At 41.1% G+C, this 16,064-nt stretch overlaps 1 protein-coding gene across 1 annotated transcript; it reads left to right on the top strand.

Moving 5' to 3' along the window:
* Window positions 1–4: 4 nt before the first annotated feature.
* On the top strand, window positions 5–13,756 carry LOC121580571 (gamma-crystallin N-A). The gene is made up of 4 exons (XM_041895523.1): window positions 5–111; window positions 9,368–9,616; window positions 10,284–10,429; window positions 13,265–13,756. Exons 1-4 carry the CDS (start codon window positions 91–93, stop codon window positions 13,398–13,400), a joined length of 552 nt encoding a protein of 183 aa, XP_041751457.1. The 5' UTR covers window positions 5–90; the 3' UTR covers window positions 13,401–13,756.
* The last annotated feature ends 2,308 nt before the right edge of the window (window positions 13,757–16,064 follow it).

The following is a 16,064-nucleotide window of genomic DNA, read 5'->3' on the forward strand; positions in this document are numbered from 1 at the left end:
TCCTCTCCCTATTGGCCATATATATCAGGCGGTCCACATCTTTCCACTCTCACACAGTGGGACTAACGTGGACGACAACCGGTGGGCAAAATGTCGCAGTACTCAGGCAAGGTGAGTAGTTAGGAATCGTACCTGGAAGTTATTTTGGACTATGCATACAGTATCATACCTGGAAGTATACAGCTATACATACAGCTCTGCATAGAGATATACATAGAGATATACATAGAGTATACATTCAGCTATACATACAGCTATACATTCAGCTATATATACAGTATACATACAGCTCTACATAGAGATATACATATAGATATTCATAGAGTAAACATTCAGATATACATATAGTATACATACAGATATACATACAGTATACATACAGCTCTACATAGAGATATACATATAGATATACATAGAAATATACATATAGATATACATACAGCTATACATTCAGCTATACATAGAGATATACATATAGATATACATAGAGTATACATACAGCTATACATACAGTATACATTCAGCTATACATACAGTATACATACAGCTATATATACAGTATACATTCAGTTATACATACAGCTATACATACAGCTATATATACAGTATACATTCAGTTATACATACAGTATACATACAGCTATATATACAGTATACATTCAGTTATACATACAGCTATACAGTGCATTCGGAAAGTTTTCAGACCACTTTACTTTTTCCACTTTTTGGTATGTTACAGCCTTATTCTAAAATGGATTAAATAGTTTTTTCCCCTCATCAATCTACACACAATACCCCATAATGACAAAGCAAAAACAGCTTTTTAGAAATTTTTATAAAAAATAAAAAATTGAAATATGACATTTACATGAGTATTCAGACCCTTTAACTCAGTACTTTGTTGAAGCACCTTTGGCAGCGATTACAGCCTCGACTCTTCTTGGATATGACACTATAAGCTTGGCACACCTGTATTTGGGGAGTTTCTCCCATTCTTCTCTGCAGATCCTCTCAAGCTCTGTCAGGTTGGATGGGGAGCGTCGCTGCAGAGCTATTTTCAGCTCTCTCCAGAGATGTTCGATCGGGTTCAAGTCCGGGCTCTGGCTGGGCCACTCAAGGACATTCAAAGACTTGTCCCGAAGCCACGCCTGCGTTGTCTTGGCTGTGTGCTTAGGGTCGTTGTCCTGTTGGAAGGTGAACCTTTGCCCCAGTCTGAGGTCCTGGAGCAGGTTTTCATCAAGGATCTCTCTGTACTTTGCCCCGTTCATCTTTCCCTCGATGCTGACTAGTCTCCCAGTCCCTGCCGCTGAAAAACATCCCCACAGCATGATGCTGCCACCACCATGCTTCATGTAGGGATGGTGCCAGGTTTCCTCCAGACGTGGCACTTGGCATTCAGGCCAAATAGTTCAATCTTGGTTTCATCAGCAGATAATTTTGTTTCTCATGGTCTGAAAGTCCTTTAGGTGCCTTTTGGCAAACTCCAAGTGGGCTGTCATGTGCCTTTTGCTGAGGAGTGGCTTCCGTCTGGCCACTCTACCATAAAGGCCTGATTGGTGGAGTGCTGTAGAGATAGTTGTCTTTCTGGAAGGTTCTCCCATCTCCACAGAGGAACTCTGGAGCTCTGTCAGAGTGACCATCAGGTTCTTGGTCACCTCCCTGACCAAGGCCCTTCTCCCCCGATTGCTCAGTTTGGCTGGGCGTCCAGCTCTAGGAAGAGTCTTGGTGGTTCCAAACTTCTTCCATTTAAGAATGATGGAGGCTACTGTGTTCTTGGGGACCTTCAATGCTGCATAAATGTTTTGGTACCCTTCCCCAGATCTGTTCCTCGACACAATCCTGTCTCGGCGCTCTACGGACAATTCCTTTGACCTCATGGCTTGGTTTTTGCTCTGACATGCACTGCCATAACTGTGGGACCTTATATAGGCAGGTGTGTGCCTTTCCAAATCATGGCCAATCAATTGAATTTACCACATCTTCAGGATGATCAATGGAAACAGGATGCACCTGTGCTCAATTTTGAGTCTCATAGCGAAGGGTCTGAATACTTATGTAAATAAGGTATTTCTGTTTTTTATTTGTAATACATTTGTTAAAAACCTGTTTTTGCTTTGTCATTATGGGGTATTGTGTGTAGATTGATGAGGGAAAAAAACAATTTAATCCATTTTAGAATAATGCTGTAAAGTGTAACGTGACAAAATGTGGAAAAAGGGAAGGGGTCTGAATACTTTCCGAATGCACTGTACATACAACTATACAGTATATATACAGCTATACATTCAGCTATACATACAGTATACATACAGTATACATACAGCTATACATACAGCTATACATACAGAATACATACAGTATACATACAGCTATACATACAGAATACATACAGTATACATACAGCTATACATAAAGTATACATACAGCTATACATACAGCTATACATACAGTATACATACAGCTATATATACATCTATACATACAGCTATGCATACAGTATACATACAGCTATATATACAGTTACACATACATCTATACATACATCTATACATACATCTATACATAAAGTATACATACAGTATACATACAGCTATATATGCATCTATACATACAGCTATGCATACAGTATACATACAGCTATATATACAGTTACACATACATCTATACATACAGCTATACATACAGCTATACATACAGTATACATTCAGCTATACATACAGCTATACATACAGCTATACATACAGCTATACATACAGCTATACATACAGTATACATACAGCTATACATACAGCTATACATACAGCTATATATACAGTATACATACAGCTATACATAAAGTATACATACAGCTAACATACAGTATACATACAGCTATACATACAGCTATACATACATGTATACAGCTATACATACATGTATACATACAGCTATACATACAGCTATACATACAGCTATACATACAGTATACATACAGCTATACATACATCTATACGTACAGCTATACATACAGTATACATACAGCTATACATACATCTATACGTACAGCTATACATACAGTATACATACAGCTATACATACAGCTATACATACAGCTATACATACAGCTATACATACAGCTATACAGCTGTAGATACATATATACTGTACATACAGTCAGGCTTGGGTAGGTTACATGCAGAATGTAATATGTTATATGCTAAATGACTAAAATGTAAATGTTATAGTTACTAGTTACCTGTCCAACATTTGTATCAGTAACTTTTGGATTACCCAAACTCAGTAACGTAATCGGATTACTTTCCGTTACTTTTGGATTGCTTTCCCCTTAAGAGGCATTAGAAGAAGACACAAATAATCCATCAAACGCATTTGGTGTGTCATCATAGTGGTCTCTGATTGGTGGTCATCATTTGGTGTGTCATCATAATGGTCTCTGATTGGTGGTCATCATTTGGTGTGTCATCATAATGGTCTTTGACTTGTGGTCAGACTCGCTCAAGTGGAATAAACCTAAACTTGTGCCTTTTTTCAATGCTGAATTTAATGCCCTTTAGAAAACAGAAAGGTGTCCATTTTTTTTTCTTCCCTTTCTTGCAAACATCCTTTCTGAATTTAAAAGCAATCCAAGAAGTACTGAAGTTTTTTCCCCCAAGAAATCTAAAGTATATGTAGTCTGATTTCAAATATTTTTGCTGGTAACTTAACTGATTACAGTTACCGTTTTTTGGTAATCAGATTACCCTGGATACAGTATACAGCTATACATACAGCTACACCAGCCTGGTCTCATAGACTAGACGTAACATACTAAATGTAAATCCGAGGACACTCAAATTAGTATTATACGTTACGTTTGGTATCAGTTACAGAAAGTTACTTAAGGCAAAAACAAAAGGAGGGTATAACTAGAACGTCTAGAGTCCCATCACGAAAATGTTTAGCATTTTAGATAATTATCAACTTTGCAACTACTTACTATTTTTCAGCTACTTTGCAACCACTTAGCATGTTAGCTAACTCTTCCTCTAACCCTAAACTTAACCCTTTAACCTAACTCCTAACCCTAACTTTAACCCTAACCTTAACCCTAACCTTAACCCCTAACCCTAACACCTAGCCTAGCTAATATTATCCATCTAGCTAGCATTAGCGTTAGCCACCTATCCACGTAGCTACTGTTAACCACAACAAATAGAAATTCGTAACATACCGTACGTATTGCAAATTCATAACATATTGTACGAATTGCAATTCTCAACATATCATACGAATTGTAATTTGTAACATATCATATGAAATGGATGATGGACATCCACAAATTAATTCATACCATACGAAACGTAACATAACATACTAAATGGAGGGAGACAGATTTACATTTACTATGTTACGTCTACCCCTGAGTCCAGGTTGGAACCAGTTGCATACAGTATATAGCTATACTAACACACAGGAGCCTTGCATATTGCCCTTTTAGAGATTGACACCTAACCCACCTAAGCCTTGCATATTGCCCTTTTAGAGATTGACACCTAACCCACCTAAGCCTTGCATATTGCCCTTTTAGAGATTGACACCTAACCCACCTAAGCCTTGCATATTGCCCTTTTAGAGATTGACACCTAACCCACATGAGCCTTGAATATTGCCCTTTTAGAGATTGACACCTAACCCACATGAGCCTTGAATATTGCCCTTTTAGAGATTGACACCTAACCCACATGAGCCTTGAATATTGCCCTTTTAGAGATTGACACCTAACCCACATGAGCCTTGAATATTGCCCTTTTAGAGATTGACACCTAACCCACATGAGCCTTGAATATTGCCCTTTTAGAGATTGACACCTAACCCACATGAGCTTTGAATATTGCCCTTTTAGATACAATACAATACAATACAATACAATACACTACAATACAATAAAGTACAATACAATACAATACAACTTTATTAATCCCCAAGGGACAATTAAGGGTGCTTCAGACAGGACAAACACACACTAACAGTATAAAAAATAAATATACACACTTATTAAGGCATCAGTTAAGGGTGCAGAGTGCAATTTAAGAAACTAAAAGTTCATGGTAGTCAAAGTTGTTAATTAATGTCAGGGCTAAGCTATCTCTAGAATAGTCTCTAGGTCTTCCTTAATGGTCCTGTTAACCAGGTGGATGGCCTCGGGCTCAAACGAGGCCCTGCACCTATTGGTGAAGCGCTTGAGACAGTGCAGGTGGCATCCAATGAGGAGCGGTTGAAGCTGTGGGTTGAGAGGACATGGGTGATGTCATAGGTCTTCCTCCTGGCCTGCTGCTCAAAGAATGAAGCCGGACTTCTGAGAGACACCCCAGTGATCTTACAACAGGTGTTTACAATGGCATGGAGGCGATTCCTGATCTTGACAGAAAGAGATGTGAACCAGCATACGAAGGAGAAAAACAGAACGATGAAAGAACTGTAAAAAGTTTGCAATATCGATTTGTGGACACTGAATGAATTCAGTTTACTGAGGAAGTATTGTTTCTGGTGAGCGTTTTTGATGATGGCGTCTGTGTTTTTTTTTTTTCAAACTTCAGGGTGTTATAAAAGATGGTACCAAGATATTTATACTGGTCCACAATGTCCACCTCCTCACCATGGATGATCACCTGGTCCATCCTGAGGGGCTTCCTCCTGAAGACTCTCTGTGGCCTATCAGTTAAAACATCCATAATCCATAAAATAAGGCCATGGTCGAGTTTGAACTGTGAGTCAAGTTTTCTGGCGAGAATGGCAGGCTGCGTGGTGTTAAATGCGAGGACGAGAATTCCACACTACAGGAGCCTGACAAAGAACCCCCTGCTCTCCAGATGTCTGTGGGATGGTGTCCATTAGGAACAGCTTGGCGTCGTCCACACCTCTCTTGGTGAAGTACGCGAACTGTAGGGGATCCAGCAGAGCGTCTGCCACAGACGACCAGCTTCTCCAGGGCCTTCATCACAAGAGAGGTCAGCGCAAATGGGGCATTGAGAGAGACGAGGCTTGTCTTTCTTAGGAACAGGGATAATGGTGGATGTTTTTCCATGGCAGCGGGACCAGCCTCTGGTCCAGCAAAGACTAGAACAGGTGGAGTAGGACCTCACTGACCTGAGAGTCCTACCGCAGATACCATCCAGTCCCGGGGCTTTGTTGATTGGTGTCGATTTGAGCAGTTTCATTGCATCATTTGCATGAGGGGTGAATGTGGCACATGGGAGTGAAGCTGTGCTTGAGCTCCACCGAGCTGTGTGTATACAGTGGGGAAAAAAAGTATTTAGTCAGCCACCAATTGTGCAAGTTCTCCCACTTAAAAAGATGAGAGAGGCCTGTAATTTTCATCATAGGTACACGTCAACTATGACAGACAAAATGAGAGAAAAAAATCCAGAAAATCACATTGTAGGATTTTTAATGAATTTATTTGCAAATTATGGTGGAAAATAAGTATTTGGTCAATAACAAAAGTTTCTCAATCCTTGTTATATACCCTTTGTTGGCAATGACACAGGTCAAACGTTTTCTGTAAGTCTTCACAAGGTTTTCACACACTGTTGCTGGTATTTTGGCCCATTCCTCCATGCAGATCTCCTCTAGAGCAGTGATGTTTTGGGGCTGTCGCTGGGCAACATGGACTTTCAACTCCCTCCAAAGATTTTCTATGGGGTTGAGATCTGGAGACTGGCTAGGCCACTCCAGGACCTTGAAATGCTTCTTACGAAGCCACTCCTTCGTTGCCCGGGCGGTGTGTTTGGGATCATTGTCATGCTGAAAGACCCAGCCACGTTTCATCATCAATGCCCTTGCTGATGGAAGGAGGTTTTCACTCAAAATCTCACGATACATGGCCCCATTCATTCTTTCCTTTACACGGATCAGTCGTCCTGGTCCCTTTGCAGAAAAACAGCCCCAAAGCATGATGTTTCCACCCCCATGCTTCACAGTAGGTATGGTGTTCTTTGGATGCAACTCAGCATTCTTTGTCCTCCAAACACGACGAGTTGAGTTTTTACCAAAAAGTTCTATTTTGGTTTCATCTGACCATATGACATTCTCCCAATCCTCTTCTGGATCATCCAAATGCACTCTAGCAAACTTCAGACGGGCCAGGACATGTACTGGCTTAAGCAGGGGGACACGTCTGCACTGCAGGATTTGTGTCCCTGGCGGCGTAGTGTGTTACTGATGGAAGGCTTTGTTACTTTGGTCCCAGCTCTCTGCAGGTCATTCACTAGGTCCCCCCGTGTGGTTCTGTGATTTTTGCTCACCGTTCTTGTGATCATTTTGACCCCACGGGGTGAGATCTTGCGTGGAGCCCCAGATCGAGGGAGATTATCAGTGGTCTTGTATGTCTTCCATTTCCTAATAATTGCTCCCACAGTTGATTTCTTCAAACCAAGCTGCTTACCTATTGCAGATTCAGTCTTTCCAGCCTGGTGCAGGTCTACAATTTTGGTTCTGGTGTCCTTTGACAGCTCTTTGGTCTTGGCCATAGTGGAGTTTGGAGTGTGACTGTTTAAGGTTGTGGACAGGTGTCTTTTATACTGATAACAAGTTCAAACAGGTACCATTAATACAGGTAACGAGTGGAGGACAGAGGAGCCTCTTAAAGAAGAAGTTACAGGTCTGTGAGAGCCAGAAATCTTGCTTGTTTGTAGGTGACCAAATACTTATTTTCCACCATAATTTGCAAATAAATTCATTAAAAATCCTACAATGTGATTTTCTGGATTTTTTCTCCTCAATTTGTCTGTCATAGTTGACGTGTACCTATGATGAAAATTACAGGCCTCTCTCATCTTTTTAAGTGGGAGAACTTGCACAATTGGTGGCTGACTAAATACATTTTTTCCCCACTGTAGCTGTCAGCATAGTGGTCTCTGACTTGTGGTCAGACTCGCTCAGGCGGGAACAAACCTTTTTTTTCAATGCAGAATTGAATGTCATTGAGAAAACAGTCAGAAAAATGGAGAAAAAATATTCGTAAACGTCCTTTCTGAAGTTGAAAGTAATCCAAGAAAGAATCATCTCGTTTTTTCAAAAGTATCTGTAATCTGATTACAATATTCTTGCTGGTAACGTAACTGATTACAGTTTGTTTGTAATCAGTCACTCCCCAACACTGTTGACACCTTACCCACAGGAGCCTTGCATATTGCTCTTTTCACACTACTGAGCCCAAACAAAGCCAAGCCGAACAATTTGTATGGCTGCGAAAACATTACTGGGCTGGCCTGCTTACGTATCCACGATAGTTACTGGACAATATACTACCTGAGATAGCACAGTAGTATCTAAAGGTAATGCTTTGCTGTTGCAGTGTTGTGGATTATGACCGAGAGAAATGGAACAGTCAACACTACACTCACTTATGTCCATTGTATAGCTCTGGAACATTCTGAGGACTTTGTAAACACAAACATCAACACAGAATGATCTTAGACCAAGAATGGTTCCTCACTGCGAAACACAACACCTGTCTCTCTCAGACAAAACTCCAGATGATTCTTACTCTCGTTCTACCCCACCGTAACTTAACTCAATTAAATTAACTTACTTGCATGTAGAACATATCTACCGCTTCTTAGACTTGCTTTCAATGAGAATGACAGATCTACAACACACCATTTCTGTGTGAATTTGGTTGGGTCGCCCAAAAAGTTACATATTGCAGCTTTAAGTAAGTTAAATTAAGTAAGTTAAGTTTTAAGCGCTATTTCTATGCTTCCCGTTCTGAAGTTTCGCTTTTGTGTCTTTTACTTTCGGTTTTGTACACCAGCTTCAAACAGCTGAAAATACAATATTTTTGGTTATGGAAAATACATTTCACACCGTTTTAGATGATACAATGATTCTCTACACTATACTTGCTTGTTTTGTCACATAAACTGAAATTAAGCGAACTATTATAATTTTTGCAACCAGGAAATGGCAGAGTGATTTATGCATAGTGCATCTTTAAAACGTAACTTACTTAACTTAACTCAACTTAAGTAACTTAATTTAAAGGGGAAATCCACTCCAAAACTATCATTGGTATTTCTTTCATTAGTCCACTGTTGATACAGTCCCAAAATGTTTTGCATGTCAATAGTCAAGTTTTCAAGATATTGGACTTTCAAGAAGCAAAGTGTCACCGGCCACATCATCATGACGATGCAAAATGCAACAACGTAATTTAACTGTGTCTTTATTGTGCCCGGATCAAATGTATCCAAAATTACAGTTAGTGTCTGTTGCTGTGTCTATCTCCAGACCATATCTTACATTATTTACATATCTTACATATCTTACACTATTTCCACCCCACCTTATTGTACTGTGTTCTTTCCTGTGTCTGTATTCTACCCAGATCTGTTTCTACGAGGGGAAATGCTTCACGGGCAGGAAGCTGGAGATCTGCGGTGACTGTGATAACTTTCAGGACCGTGGATTCATGAACCGCGTCAACTCCATCCGTGTGGAGAGCGGCGCCTTCTGCTGCTTTGACCACCCCGACTTCAAAGGCCAGCAGTACATGCTGGAGCACGGAGAGTACCCCGAGTTCCAGAGATGGAATGCCCACAATGATCACATGGGCTCCTGCAGACCTATCAAGATGGTGAGGGTTTAAAAAAATGCTAACACTCACGGTAACCGATGCTGTGGAAACCGATGCCGCGGTAACGGACGCCGCGGTAACCTATGCCACCATGGTAACCTGTGGCTTTGTGAATACTTTAGGTTTACGGTGCTCTTATGGTAACTTTGTAATACGTTTTGTAATTACACAGTAATAGAGTTGGGGTGGTTACTTCATAACAATGTTGTTATTGGAGTTATTACACTGTTATAACACCGGTATAAGAGCTACTTGACGTAAAGTGTTACCAAGGTCAGATGAGGACAAAGCAGTAGGAGAATTTACGCCCCTCAACCCACTGAAAAATTAACTGGCACTAGATATGTTATGTTACCCGGGCCAAGACGTGATGGAAAGGGTGAAGATAAATAGCCAGCGCAGAATGTTCAGGTGAATGTGACACTGTAAAGGGCATCTTGGGCACACCCAGGTAGGCAAGGGGAACAGGGCAGACAGACAGACTGACTGACTGACTGACTGACTGGTACATTACAATGTGAGATAGAGAAGACTGACTGACTGACTCCTCTTCCTCCTCCTCCTCTCTTCCTCCTGCTCTTCATCTCCCTCCTCTTCCCCTCCTCTTCCTCCCGCTCTTCATCTTCCTCCTCCTCCTCTTCCTCCTCCTCCTCCTCCTCTCTTCCAGCATGGAGAACACTACAGGATGGAGTTGTTTGAGGGAGTTGACTTTGCTGGCCAGTGTGTTGAGGTGTGTGATGACGTGCCCTTCCTGCAGGGACGTGGTCTGACCAAGAACTGCATCAACTCTCTGAAGGTCTACGGAGACGGAGCGTACGTATCTAGTGAATCTACTGCTGCTGACAGTTCAATTCAATTCAATTCAATTCAATTAATCAATGTATCTCTAGAGCTGTTTATAAACACATCCATAAACATTTTATAAGCATACAGTAAACACTTTATACAGTAAACACTTTATACAGTAATCCCTAACATACAGTAAACACTTTATACAGTAAACACTTTATACAGTAAACACTTTATACAGTAATCCCTAACATACAGTAAACACTTTATACAGTAAACACTTTATACAGTAAACACTTTATACAGTAATCCCTAGCATACAGTAAACACTTTATACAGTAATCCCTAACATACAGTAAACACTTTATACAGTAAACACTTTATACAGTAAACACTTTATACAGTAAACACTTTATACAGTAATCCCTAACATACAGTAAACACTTTATACAGTAATCCCTAACATACTGTACACACTTTAAACAGTAATCCCTAGCATACAGTAAACACTTTATACAGTAATCCCTAACATACAGTGAACACTTTATACAGTAATCCCTAACATACAGTAAACACTTTATACAGTAATCCCTAACATACAGTAAACACTTTAGACAGTAATCCCTAACATACAGTAAACACTTTATACAGTAATCCCTAACATACAGTAAACACTTTATACAGTAATCCCTAACATACAGTAAACACTTTATACAGTAATCCCTAACATACAGTAAACACTTTATACAGTAATCCCTAACATACAGTAAACACTTTATACAGTAATCCCTAACATACAGTAAACACTTTATACAGTAATCACTAACATACAGTAAACACTTTATACAGTAAACACTTTATACAGTAAACACTTTATACAGTAAACACTTTATACAGTAATCCCTAACATACAGTGTGACTGGAAATTGTAAAGACGTACAGTTGAAGTCGGAAGTTTACATACACTTTAGCCAAATACATTTAAACTCAGTTTTTCACAATTCCTGACATTTAATCCTAGTAAACATTCCCTGTCTTAGGTCAGTTAGGATCACCACTTTATTTTAAGAATGTGAAATGTCAGAATAATAGTAGAGAGAATTATTTATTTCAGCTTTTATTTATTTAATCACATTCCCAGTGGGTCAGACGTTTACATACACTCAATTAGTATTTGGTAGCGTTGCCTTTCAATTGTTTAACTTGGGTCAAATGTTTCAGGTAGCCTTCCACAAGCTTCCCACAATAAGTTGGGTGAATTTTGGCCCATTTCTCCTGACAGAGCTGGTGTAACGGAGTCATGTTTGTAGGCCTCCTTGCTCGCACACGCTTTTTCAGTTCTGCCCACAAATGTTCTATAGGATTGAGGTCAGGGCTTTGTGATGGCCACTCCAATACCTTGACTTTGTTGTCCTTAAGCCATTTTGCCACAACTTTGGAAGTATGCTTGGGGTCATTGTCCATTTGGAAGACCCATTTGCGACCAAGCTTTAACTTCCTGACTGATGTCTTGAGATGTTGCTTCAATATATCCACATAATGTTCCTTCCTCATGATGCCATCTATTTTGTGAAGTGCACCAGTCCCTCCTGCAGCAAAGCACCCCCACAGCATGATGCTGCCACCCCTGTGCTTCACGGTTGGGATGGTGTTCTTCGGTTTGCAAGTAACCCCCTTTTTCCTCCAAACATAACATTTACATTTTAGTAATTTAGCAGACGCTCTTATCCAGAATGCATAAAAATCCCATACTGGCTCCCCGTGGGAATCGAACCCACAACCCTGGCGTTGCAAGCGCCATGCTCTACCAATTGAGCTACCCGGGACGATGGTCATTATGGCCAAACAGTTCTATTTTTGTTTCATCAGACCAGAGGACATTTCTCCAAAAAGTACGATCTTTGTCCCCATGTGCAGTTGCAAACCGTAGTCTGGCTTTTTTATGGCGGTTTTGGAGCAGTGGCTTCTTCCTTGCTGAGCGGCCTTTCAGGTTATGTCGATATAGGACTCGTTTTACTGTGGATATAGATACTTTTGTAACTGTTTCCTCCAGCATTTTCACTAGGTCCTTTGCTGTTGTTCTGGGATTGATTTGCACTTTTCGCACCAAAGTACGTTCATCTCTAGGAGACAGAACGCGTCTCCTTCCTGAGCGGTATGACGGCTGCGTGGTCCCATGGTGTTTATACTTGCATACTATTGTTTGTACAGATGAATGTGGTACCTTCAGGTGTTTGGAAATTGCTCCCAAGGATGAACCAGACTTGTGGAGGTCTGCAATCTTTTTTCTGAGGTCTTGGCTGATTTCTTTAGATCTTCTCATGATGTCAAGCAAAGAGGCACTGAGTTTGAAGGTAGGCCTTGAAATACATCCACAGGTACACCTCCAATTGACTCAAATTATATCAACTAGCCTATCAGAAGCTTCTAAAGCCATTACATCATTTTCTGGAATTTTCCAAGCTGTTGAAAGGCACAGTCAATTTAATGTATGTAAACTTCTGACCCACTGGAAAAGTGAAATAATCTGTCTGTAAACAATTGTTGGAAAAATGACTTGTGTCATGCACAAAGTAGATGTCCTAACCGACTTGCCAAAACTATAGTTTGTTAACAAGCAATCCTCTCTCCCCCTCCTCCTCTCCCTCCTCCTCTCCTCACCACCCCCCTCTTCTCACCTCTCCTCCTCCTCTCTCCCCTCCTCCTCCTCTCCCTCCTCCTCTCCTCACCACCCCCTCTTCTCACCTCTCCTCCTCCTCCTCTCTCCCCTCCTCCTCCTCTCCTCACCACCCCCTCTTCTCACCTCTCCTCCTCCTCCTCTCTCCCCGTCCTCCTCTCCCTCCTCCTCTCCCTCCATAGCTGGGTGCTTTATGAGGAACCTAACTTCCGTGGCCGTATGTATATAGTGGAGAGAGGAGACTACTGTAGTCACATGGAGTGGCAGTCCCAGAACCCCAACATCCAGTCCATCCGCAGGGTTGTCAACTACTTCTAAACCATGACCCCTGACCTCTGACCTTAGTCCAAGGGGTCAAACCTGGGGTGTCAACCAGTAGGGGCACAACTTTACAGAAAACATTCAGATAGAAATGCATGCTGTAGAAAAGACATGACTGTCTGACATAGTCAGCTCTATTCATGACATTTGTGTCTGTAACATTCTGAACGTGTCACCTCACTGAATGTGAATACATCCCTGGTTAGAAAATGCATACATACACACACATACCTACATACATGACACGGTGGCTTGGCGAGGTATAGTCAACAACGTTTACATTATAGGGCATGGAACTGTTTCTTTTATCTTTTAATTGAGTTATAAAATAATAAAAAGAGGAACCAAAAATATTTTAGTCACATGCTTGTCTTTATTTTTCTACTGAATACACTAATATCATCTTCAACGTTATTTCCATGACGATACAAAGATCCTTATATATATATATGTTATTATCATTATTTTATTTTAATAACTTTTCACCCCAATTTTTCGTGATATCCAATTGGTAGTTACGGTCTTGTCCCATTGCTGCAACTCCCATACGGACTCGGGAGAGGCGAAGGTCGAGAGCCAATGCGTCCTCCGAAACACGACCCTGCCAAGCCGCACTGCTTCTTGACACACGGCTCGCTGGGCCAACTGTGTGCCGCCCCATGGGTCTCCCGGTCGCGGCCGGCTGCGACACAGCCCGAGGACTGAACACGGGTCTGTAATGACGCCTCAAGCACTGCGATGTATTTAATCAACACACAGTATTTAATCAATGGTGATTCTCCAATGATCATGCTAAAAAGTCCAGGATTAGGCTTAGTCTTAATATGTGTTCGGGAAACCGGCCGTTAGTCTTTGCTGATCGTGGATCTACAGAAAACACATAACAGACAGATATAATATGACATGTTAGTACCACCATACCGGATCTACCTATCATAGTACCACCATACCAGATCTACCTATCATAGTACCACCATACTGGATCTACCTATCATAGTACCACCATACTGGATCTACCTATCATAGTACCACCATACCGGATCTACCTATCATAGTACCACCATACTGGATCTACCTATCATAGTACCACCATACCGGATCTACCTATCATAGTACCACCATACCGGATCTACCTATCATAGTACCACCATACCGGATCTACCTATCATAGTAGCACCATACTGGATCTACCTATCATAGTACCACCATACTGGATCTACCTATCATAGTAGCACCATACTGGATCTACCTATCATAGTACCACCATACTGGATCTACCTATCATAGTACCACCATACCGGATCTACCTATCATAGTACCACCATACTGGATCTACCTATCATAGTACCACCATACTGGATCTACCTATCATAGTACCACCATACTGGATCTACCTATCATAGTAGCACCATACTGGATCTACCTATCATAGTACCACCATACTGGATCTACCTATCATAGTACCACCATACCGGATCTACCTATCATAGTACCACCATACTGGATCTACCTATCATAGTACCACCATACTGGATCTACCTATCATAGTAGCACCATACTGGATCTACCTATCATAGTACCACCATACTGGATCTACCTATCATAGTACCACCATACTGGATCTACCTATCATAGTAGCACCATACTGGATCTACCTATCATAGTACCACCATACTGGATCTACCTATCATAGTAGCACCATACTGGATCTACCTATCATAGTACCACCATACTGGATCTACCTATCATAGTACCACCATACCGGATCTACCTATCATAGTACCACCATACTGGATCTACCTATCATAGTACCACCATACTGGATCTACCTATCATAGTAGCACCATACTGGATCTACCTATCATAGTACCACCATACTGGATCTACCTATCATAGTACCACCATACCGGATCTACCTATCATAGTACCACCATACCGGATCTACCTATCATAGTACCACCATACTGGATCTACCTATCATAGTACCACCATACCGGATCTACCTATCATAGTACCACCATACCGGATCTACCTATCATAGTACCACCATACCGGATCTACCTATCATAGTACCACCATACTGGATCTACCTATCATAGTACCACCATACCGGATCTACCTATCATAGTACCACCATACCGGATCTACCTATCAGAGTACCACCATACCGGATCTACCTATGATAGTACCACCATACCAGATCTACCTATCTTAGTAGCACCATACCGGATCTACCTATCATAGTACCACCATACCAGATCTACCTATCATAGTACCACCATACCGGATCTACCTATCATAGTACCACCATACCAGATCTACCTATCTTAGTAGCACCATACTGGATCTACCTATCATAGTACCACCATACCAGATCTACCTATCATAGTACCACCATACTGGATCTACCTATCATAGTACCACCATACTGGATCTACCTATCTTAGTACCACCATACCAGATCTACCTATCTTAGTAGCACCATACTGGATCTACCTATCATAGTACCACCATACCAGATCTACCTATCTTAGTAGCACCATACTGGATCTACCTATCATAGTACCACCATACTGGATCTACCTATCATAGTACCACCATACCAGATCTACCTATCTTAGTAGCACCATACTGGATCTACCTATCATAGTACCACCATAC

Source organism: Coregonus clupeaformis, unplaced genomic scaffold (genome assembly GCF_020615455.1).
Source record: "Coregonus clupeaformis isolate EN_2021a unplaced genomic scaffold, ASM2061545v1 scaf0116, whole genome shotgun sequence".
Lineage (NCBI taxonomy): Eukaryota > Metazoa > Chordata > Actinopteri > Salmoniformes > Salmonidae > Coregonus > Coregonus clupeaformis.